This window comes from Nestor notabilis, unplaced genomic scaffold, assembly GCF_000696875.1.
Source record: "Nestor notabilis isolate BGI_N333 unplaced genomic scaffold, ASM69687v1 scaffold11139, whole genome shotgun sequence".
Classification (NCBI taxonomy): domain Eukaryota; kingdom Metazoa; phylum Chordata; class Aves; order Psittaciformes; family Psittacidae; genus Nestor; species Nestor notabilis.
The window spans coordinates 111086-120996 of NW_009942401.1; the positions used below are offsets into that span (position 1 = coordinate 111086).

The 9911-nt window shown below is 49.1% G+C and overlaps 1 protein-coding gene across 1 annotated transcript in view; it reads right to left on the reverse strand.

Moving 5' to 3' along the window:
• The window catches only part of TGFB3 (transforming growth factor, beta 3), a gene marked incomplete at its 5' end in the record, with an annotated part of 7824 nt that extends 2639 nt beyond the window's left edge, over window positions 1-5185 (reverse strand). The window contains 5 exons of the mRNA XM_010021385.1: window positions 142-295; window positions 874-1045; window positions 1869-1976; window positions 3530-3659; window positions 5022-5185. Coding sequence (XP_010019687.1) covers window positions 142-295; window positions 874-1045; window positions 1869-1976; window positions 3530-3659; window positions 5022-5185 — 728 coding nt within the window. The remainder of the gene's footprint in view (window positions 1-141; window positions 296-873; window positions 1046-1868; window positions 1977-3529; window positions 3660-5021) is intronic.
• Window positions 5186-9911: the final 4726 nt, after the last annotated feature.

Genomic DNA, 9911 nt, shown 5'->3' on the forward strand with positions numbered 1-9911 from the left:
TTCTGCAGTTTCCTTGGACAGTTTTTTACAAGTATTGATCCAAACTGCTTTTGTTGCTTCAAAGAGAGTGGGTATTGATTACTTGGGAAGAAAGGGGAAATCACAGTCGCAACCCCAAACAGGATAATATACTGGATGTACCGTGCTGTGAGTGGTATCTGCGCTGCGGAGGTATGGACAAGGGCCTGAACAAAAGTTAGCAAAGTAGCCCTTAGGCTCGTGGACCCATTTCCAGCCAAGGTCCTGTCGGAAGTCGATGTACAGAGGACGCACGCAGCAGTTCTCCTCCAGGTTCCTGAAACACAGTATTAGAACACAGTGAAGCTAAAGAGGGGCTTTATGTGCGACTGTATGATGTGGCTTCCTGGGCAGGACTTGTACCAGTAGTGCCCAGTGGGCGTGGTGTTTGCCTGCACCACATGCAGAGCAGCAGCACAGGCAAGCAGTGGCAGGCAGCTCAGCAACCTGGCACTGTTCATGCCTGCTGACAGGCTGCTTGACCACTGGCCCAGCGAGGCAGCACCCTACTTGTCCACAGCAGCACGTGGCTGCTCTCCAGCACCTGGAGCTAGCAGGACACTGCCATGCGTCCCTGCCCAAGCTGTGCTCCAGGAAGCTGCTTGCAAGTTTTCTTCAATTCAGTGGCTCAGCCAGAAGCACGCAGCAACTCTGCTGAGCTGGCCAGCATCCCCTTCTTGGACACCACAAGGAGCAGATGGCTGAGCCGTGCTACTCAGGTGGCCCCTGTGGCTCCCTGGTGACCCACAACCCCTTTGGAGGCCTCTGCCTTTCACGGTAGCATGAAGTCTCGCCAGGCTTGCCCAGCTCAGGCATGGGAGGGACCTCACCACTCCAGGCAGGACTCTCACCTACCGGAAACAGTAGTTGGTATCCAGGGCCCGTTTCTTTCTCTGGCCTCCAAATCCTGGGCTCTCCAGCCGATGTGGGGGTAACATCATCAGGATGAGGTGGGGATTATGCAAGTCTTTCTGCTTCTTCAGGCGTCCCAAGTCCCCACGGCCATAGTCGTCTTCACTGTCAATGCCTTCAGAGAAAAAGAGGATACACAAAGAAGAAATCAGTGTGGAAGTGGAGGATGCAACAAGACTTTTCAGTGCATTTAATATTCTCATGCCTGCCCTGAAAGCAGAGTGAAAGGGATTCAGGCACCACGTCCACTCACTCTGGGAACTTCTTTCCTCACAGGGACCCCTTTACTCCTGGTGAATCTGACTGCTGCAGGCCTAAAATAGAGGCTTACGGGCCACCTGTTTTACCATTTGCAAACTCGTGGTGGGGCCATTCATCCATCCCACTTGCTCCTGGCTTCAGTCCCAGGACAGGCAGGAAGATGAATGGTTTAAAGAAGATGTCAGATCATTGGCACTCTGCAGAACAGCCTCAGAAATGGAGCCTGTAGGGGCCAGTGGCTGCAGCCCAGGGCTCCAAGCCAGGAGGTTCCTAGTTCTTAGGCCCTCCAAGCCACTGGCTCTCTGGGCCACCTCACAAAGGATGCCTGACTTCCTTGTGTTTTTGTCACCCTAACTGGAAAGCAGAGTCTCCATAGAAATCTGAGAAAGCAGCAAGCTGCACTTCCCAGAGAGACACTGAAATACAAAATTACTCCTTTCTGCAGACACTCCTGCAAACCTACCCAGCCTGCACTTACTTTCTTCCATTTCTAACCTACATACAAAATAGATGTACCCATATAATCAACATGCAAACCCAGATGTGTGTGTATGCCTGAAGACAAAAGTTATGCAATATATAATGCTCAAATATGCAAAGCAAGACCTTGTTTTTCAGTTTAGATACTCTAGGTTTTCCTTTCCCCAACAAGCCTCCCATACCCAGCTCTTCATCACCTTTGAACTTGATCTCCAAGACTTCATGCAAATTCTCCAAGATGTCCCCATTGGGCTGAAAAGTGTGACAAGGACAGTGTATGCTGATTTCCAGGCCAAGGTTCGACTCTGCAAAGAAGATGACTCTGTGAGAAACAGTCTTCCACTGGTGGGACAGCTCTTGGCGCAGAGAAGTTTCACTGAGGACACAAACTGTGGTAACTCCTAGGCTGCAGGTCAGTCTCAAATTCAGGGATGCTATCAGAGTTGGGGACAGAAGCTGCCTTAGAAAGAAGAATGGGAAGCAGAATCTTGTAGCTTCACCTGTGCAAAAACCCTTGCTCTTGCTAAAGGGAGCTTCCTGCAAAGGTGAGAAGGGTGCTCCTGGTTGTTTTTTTTAGGCTATTTAGCATCCAAAAGCATCTCTGAGCTTCAAGGAGCTCCACTGGAACACAAGTATTTTGAAGACCTGGCTTGCAGTGTCTGTGTTAAATCATTTTGCCATCCTCAGTACCTGTCTGCTCTCTGGCTTCTGGCTAGTGTCTGAAGGAAAGATGTGAAAATGAGCGGGTTGGATATGGACAAGTAGTTTCACTGGAAGCATTTTTCTCAGCAGCTGCAGCCTCCTGTTCTGTTGAACTGCTAGCGGTCTAAGTCACACACACTTTCCAGAGGCAAGACTATTTTCATAATAACTTCCTGGACCAGTCATGCTGTGTGGGCCTGACTAAGGGAACTTAAGACTCTTATGAAAGCTTCTTTTTTATATTGTGCCATGAATTAAAACATCTGGCTCCCCAGGGTACTGACAAGGTGCCTAGCACTCTTTTTCTTAAGCACTGTATACTCTGTGATGTCTTGTCAGCTAGCATGCCTGCCCAGAGCTCGCTGCAGTTCCAGCCCTCAACTCCAGCCATCAGGACACAACTTAGATTGCTTGAAAAAGGAGGAGCTTACAAGCTCACATCTTACCCTTCCAGGGAGCAGCTGCTTGCCAGTCCCTACATTCCAGTTTGCAGTGGCACCTAGCTTCTATCTGCAAGGCCAGCCCAGCTGTGAGTCATGGTGCCTAAGCTCCAGTTGTGAATGGGGTCAGTGTTCTTGGGGGGAGCTACCCTATCTGTTGGGCTGCCCAGTGGTGGCAGAGGTATGTTCTCTGCAGTGCTAAAGCCTCCATCTGTCTAGGTTTGTCGGGCTTTGGTATTTCCTCACCTTTATACCTGACAAGCTGTAAACAGCTAAAGAAACTGGGATTCTTGCTGGTTTTTTTCCTACTAGATTTGCTTTATTCCACTTGAAAATTAAACGAGAGCAAGCCTCATTTTTTATGTATTACAGATCATAGTTTAGACAAGCAGAGGGGTCCCCTCTGGGCTTAGAATTGAAGAACAAAAAGAAGTTCCAGCATGTCTCAGTGAAAACAATTTCCTCCTCCAGAGGACGAATCCTCATTCTGACTCAGCCCACAGAGCTACACAGTGGGGACTCCAGGACAGAGCTGGGAATCAAGCAAACATCACACACAGAGGTAGCTCAATGGGGGAAGGCTTGTTCTCAGACTGAAAGGAGCTGCCCTCTATGTGAACCAAGCTCCTGCAAAAAGGGGAGCAGAGCAGCATTCCCATCAACACTGATCTACACTTCTATGATGCCTTGACAAATGATCCAGCTAAGACCCCTACCTCTGTGCAGAAGCCACTCACGCACAGTCTCGGTGACATCGAAGGACAGCCACTCAGGGGAGCCCCGTGTCTGCACATTTCTGCCACTGAGGTAGCGCTGCTTTGCTATGTGCTCATCCGGCCGAAGGATCTGCATGAGAAGGAGTGGTAGAGAGAATCAGCCAGTGCCGCGCATATGGAAGGTACAGCCTTGGGTCTTCTTTTTTCCCACAGCTTGCTAAAACCTAATTCAGAAGATTGGTCCCAGCAGATAAGACACCAGAAATACCCTGGCACAGGTGAGAGGACCTACTTCACAACCAACCTGGACTCCAGAGATCTACACAATGCTTATTTCTGTGTCCTAAGCAGCCCACCACTTACAATTCATCCTTGTTTCAGGGCACATATCCAGAGGTGAAAACACACAGAAACTGATCTCACGAGTGGTTTTGTTTCTGTATACACCCATGGGATGTGGGTCTGGATGTCAGTGTAGACCCAGCACTGAGCAATAGAGCATCTTGCCACAGGCCCAGCAAGCCTGCTGAGTCCTACACTGTGGTGTTTTCATGTGTCTTGCTCTCTTCAACTTCTATCAAAACACACCAGCGCTGATCAGGTTTGCAGACCTCTTCCCCTGCTATGACGTATCTTCCTGCTTCCAAACAGCCACAGCCGGTGCAAAGTGTTCCCTTCTGCAGGACCCCAAGTTCACTGCACAGAGTACTGAACCTACAGAGAAGCTCTGGGATTTCCTCCTTGTCAGTTGTGTCATCTGATGGAGAATTGCTCTGACCTTTGAAACTGAATTCCAGGAAGTCCTCAAGAGCTACCAGCCATGGGGCAATTTTTGCTGTGCTTTACTGCAAAGTGGACAGACATCAGCCTGTGGGAATGTGCCACCTGGATGCTGAACTGTACCATCAGCTGCGTGGTCCAGGCCAACCTAAGACCTCTTTGAAACCCGAATCAGATCTCATTCTGCCAAGGGCGTCCATGAGTTCAAACCAAGCTCCAGATAAGTACTGGTGCCATGAATGGTGCACCTGAGGAGCTGCTGCTGAAGGAACTTTGAAAGCAAGCATTATATTTCCAGTAAATCAGTGACAAGACAGCAAGCTCTACCCGTTGGATTAGCACCAACTGTACTGTGGCAGTCAAAGGAACAAAACTGCCAAGGGACCTAGGCATGCAGATGTGACAGAAGGGTCAGGCCTGCTCCAGTGCTGAGGGGTTCCCCTTCCAACCCCTCTCTCAGTGCAGCAAAAGCTGCAGTGGGCCCCATGCCAGAGTACCCTGAGCTGCCAGCCAATGTGAGTGGGAAAAGGACAGCACCACACTGTAAAAGGAAAGAAAGGTGACTGTATCACTGCATATGCTGGAAGAAACGTGGGGTATGGCATGCAATCTCTTCTGTCTTCTGTGGCCCTGCGCATACCAACTGAGGCAGCCATTAAGGAGCCAAGCTATTCTAGGCTCAGACACAAGGGAAGGTGAGAAAAATACTCACCTGGAACAGCTCAATGCGCTGCTCGCTGCGTTTGGAGCTCGGGTTTGGCACACGCAGCACCCGAAACTCGGCCCGGAACAAGTTGGTGCTGTTCTTCTCTGCCGAGGACACATTAAAGCGGAATACATTGGAGGTGACACCTTTTGGACAAATGCCCAACTCATCTAGGAGAAAGAAAGATGGAAGGACTGAGAACCATAGGTCAGAGGGGCAGGACCTCAAATATTTAAACAATATTTGCAGCTAGTGGGGCCCATTCACAACAGAGATGATGGTGTGACTGCTCATCCTGGAGACATGAACCCAGGGTGACCCCATTGCCACTGAATCCTAGTTTTACAAACCTTGCCATTGTCTTCTAGAAAGAAAGCCAGCCAAGTGTCCACAACGCATGAGGTGTGGAATATATTTTAGGGCAGCGACTATTCAGAGTGTACTGAAAGAACTGAGTTTTAAGATCAGTTCTAACTCATAACCTGGAGAAGGAATTCATGAATAGTACTAGATACAGAGTTCTTCAACGACAGAGTAACACTGCTGAGAGGCTGGTGGAGACCAGACACATGAACAGGAAATAACACAGCAATTCTGTGTGTCAAGAAAAATCCATTTCACAGATGCCCCAAAAGAGAGCAAGTAAAAGCTATGATGTTCAAAACAGTCTTCAAGAGAAAATAAGCTTCTCTTCAATGGGACCATTTTGGTCCCATGGGAAAATCTTTGTTGTTCCTCTCCTATTGACCTCTGTTAGTCTTCCAAGGCTCTAGCATCATTCAGGCTTCCTTCAGACAAGACACAGCAGCTCTATGCCCACATGCAGGTTTGTTTGCAGCCCTACAGAGCCTCTTGTATGACCTCTTGACTGTTGTCCAGTGCAACTTAAGGTGCCTGTCAGCTGATTGTTTTTAAACAAAAAAAGAAACAGAAAAAGTATCCCCTGTTCTCAGCCACAGCTCCAGCCTGTGACAAATAGTTGAAGCAACCTTCCAGTTGATTCCTGAAGCTGGCCCCTCTCTGCGCAAGCACTACTGTCTCCCCAGGGAAACAGCACCTGAGCACCACAGTTCATGTCCCACATCAAATTCTGCTTTGAGCAACAATGATGCACTGCCAGAGTCATATCCATGAAGATGAGGGTTGTCCTCTTGCACTGAACTCAGATTCAGCAAGCAGGAGATTGACAGTTTACAAAGATGTGTTCTTTGGGAGCTGTTTTACTCAGTAAGCTAAAGCTCACACTGGGCTTCAACTGGAGGGCGGTTTGTCATTTGTACCACTGAATGAACAGCTTCCCATACAGGAAAGTCTCTGGCTGCTATTTAAGAGATGTATGTTCAGTAGTCCCAGACCAGATCCCACTGCAGCCATGAGCTGGTATGCTAAGCTCAACAACCCTGCAATGCGAAGAGTACATCAAGCCACATGAGGACACCCACTGTGGGGACTCAACCACTGTGACCAGTTCTAGGTTTTATGCCACAGAAAAGCACTGCAGAAAACCCAAGCTCTGATCTCATTAACTGCCCAAAAGCATCTTCCTAGCTGAAGCCTAACACTGGTAACCGTTCTGCATCCTAGACTTAGGTAGATACTGTGTTTTAATGCTCCCCTTAAGCTGTTTTGCAGTCCTAGCCCTATTAATAGTGCTGTTAATAGCCTGCCCTTCCATTTCATACCTGGTTGCCTGTCCATGAGGGATGTCCCGGTAATGCCTTAATCAGAAATGCCTTTCTAGATCAGACCAGTGGTCAGCCTAGCCCAGTATCTGTTTGCAACAATACTGTCAATCTATTCAGAGGCTGAAGATCTAGTCCCACAGCACAGTGCAGATGACAGACAAAAATTTTTGTTTATCCTTACAATTTTTGGCTGTTAGGCAGCCATGGTGTTAAGAGGTTACTGTATCTGCTGTATTTTACCTGCTGTCCCCACACTGCCTTCTACCTACTTACTTCACCAGCAAGGTGCCGGTGTCTTGGGAGACATTCCTAGTGGAAATAGTAATAGCTGTCTTCCCTAAGAAGAAGTGTCATGTTCCCTTCATACCCCGGGAGCAAGCCCTTTGTGATGGAGAGATGGAGCTGCATTCTGTGTTTCACTGTGAACACGGTGCGGTTGGAGCCTGCTTCTCATAGGAGGGTGTCCAGGATACAGGTTGCACTCCCTGGAAGCTGACTGCTTTGGGGCAAAGTACTTTTTGCAAGAAGGCACAGGCTAAGGAGGTGAGCTGATTTTTTCAGGGAACTTGGTCCAGTCCCAGCTCAGGTGTGTTAATCACACTGGAATCCGGATGTGTCCACCTTCCACCTACCAGCATGGAGCAAAGCCTGGAGGCAATATTCCTGCAGGCTCTTCCAGTCCGCAACACTCAGTGGCAGTAACAGAGCCTGGAGACAGGGAATCTGCAACACCCTGTGTACCCATGCCAGGCTATGTCTGACATGATGGGATGTATCCTCACCATTAGATTGGGCTATTACTGTGGAACCCAGACAGCCCAGAGCTGCTGACTGCACAAAAAATGAGACCAGTAGCCTCTTAGTGTGGACAATGTATTACAGAGAGCAGGTTCATCTGGGATCTTCCCTACTTTCAGTGAGGTGCAGCTTCTCCATGTGCTGCCCATCCTACAGCTGCTGTTTCTGGCAAGCCCCAAGAAAGCTGAGGGCTGTGGCATTAGAGTTTGATGTCAAGGAAAAGCAAGATGTCTGTGAGCAGGTATTGCTTCACTCTGTATTACATCACTGCTTCCTCAAAGCTGCGTAACTTTGGATAAAAAATATTGATTCTTCTGGAACTTTGCAGGTGGCAGGTTTGGAGGGAAGAGACGCTTGGCCCCAGTGATGCATGGCTTTAATTGCCTTGTCTCTCAAGCTGGCTTGGAAAATGGCACCTGTTTTTCCTAAGGAAGGTAAGCAAAGCCATTTGCAGGACCATTGCAGATGCTCTCTGAACTTGAACTTAACCAAATCAGTGCTTAAGGGGGTCTGAACCCCCATGAGTTTTAGGAGAACCTTGAAGTGAATGGCTGGTCAAGAAAGAGTTATTCTCTAAAAGAAAGTCCCCTGTAAGTCAGGAAACGAGCCCAAGAAGCACAGCAGAAAAAACATTCTGTGAGTCACCAGACAGCTCAGAGTAGGAATGGGGAACCTGGTCCTGAATGTCCTTCCTTCCTAGAAGGATGGGGCTCTCCATGCTGCTATTTTTGCTCCCCAGTTCTCCTGACATTTGGGCCATAAGTCTTTGAGAAAGATGAGTTATCTGAGCCAGCGAACCGCTTGTAATAGTTTGGAGCTAGAACAGTTCATATGGATGTGAGTGTGCATGCACACACGCTTCAGACTTGTCTATCTCATCCTCACAGTTCCTTCAATGGAGCAGTCCTCCCCTTCCCCCCCAGAGAAGACTGCCCCTGGCTCAGCACGTGCTCTGACATCACCACCTGGCACAGGGACAGAGCCATGGGAAAGTTGAACATCGGCCACTTCCGAAGACACGGGGCCAGATTCAGTGATGGTGCAAGCGATGAAACTCCCCAGGTCTCAAAAGGAGTGCGTCTCCTGACACCATGGACGGTCTGCAGCACATCTCTCCCAGTGTGACCCAACTCCAAAGTTCCCTCTTTCTCTGGTGGTGGCATCTATGCTGCCCACTCCCAGGATTTTAATCTCAGCACTATCTGGTCTTTTGAAACCGCTACTCAGCACCTGGCCCCAGTGTCCTACAGGGACAGGTTCATTCATTTCCATAGGAATCTTCCCCAAACCACAGTCCCTCCTCACTCTTCCTTCTCATGCACCACATCTTTATTCCCCTTCCCCCTCAGCTTTATCCAAACCCACTCCTCTGACTTCATTTGTGGCTGCTGTGCTTTTCCCACTTCCTTCCCCAGAACACACTGGTTCATAGTGAAGCTGTACTATTTTTCACAGACACTTGGTTTCCCCACAGATTTTTAGAATTTCACAAATGACACTTCAGTAGGTCAAAAATGCTGAAATACAGGTAAGCTGGTATACTCTGTGCACCTTCTGTTCCTTGCGTCTTGGTGTCTCCTGAGCTAAGAGCTGATCATATAACCATATGGAGTGCAGTCTGCTAGAGATTAAGTGAAATTTGTTGCATTACCACACAGTAACTCTTATTCCAGCTCATCATATGTCAAGATTAACATAAACCTGGCAGAATAAGTGCATTCTGAGGCTGCCTGCATCGAGTCACAGCTCCTCCCCAGAACTGCTAGCATTCAAATCGTGTCCCAAAGACTGCACTACATCACGGGAGGACACCCTGGATAGTGGTATGACTGCATGCCTGCCAACATCTTCCAACCCTGAGCACAGACTGAAAGGATTGCTTCTGCCTACATGTGCTCAGCATCTGCAATCTGCTTGGGGTTCATGTCTGCTCAGACTCTTGTCTTTGCATCTGCTCAGCTTTTGCACCTGAATCTGTTTTGTGTCCACATCTGGGCATGCTCATCATCTGTTCCACACCTGCTCAACATCTGTCATGTTTCCTTAGTGCCTGTGTTCTCTTGGGGGTCCCCTTGGCATCACTGTCTGCTCTGCACCTGCTCAGCATCCCTGTTATCTTCTACTCGCTCTCTGAACCCTTACACTATCCGAGTAACACTCTCGACAGCGTACTCCAGTGCCGCTGCAGCAGGTGCCCCCCCGCCTTTACGGACAGTGTGGGTGCTGCACAGACCGAGCAAGTTGCCGGTATCTCGGCGGCAGGCGCTGGAGCTTCAGCAGGGAGGAGTCCGTCTCTACCTGCCCGCCACCAAACACGAGATCTGCTCCTTCTCCCAGCCCAGTCCGCAGCGTTCACCCCACACCCAAGCTGCATCCCCCCCACCGCATCCCGCACACGTCCGGGCTCCACACA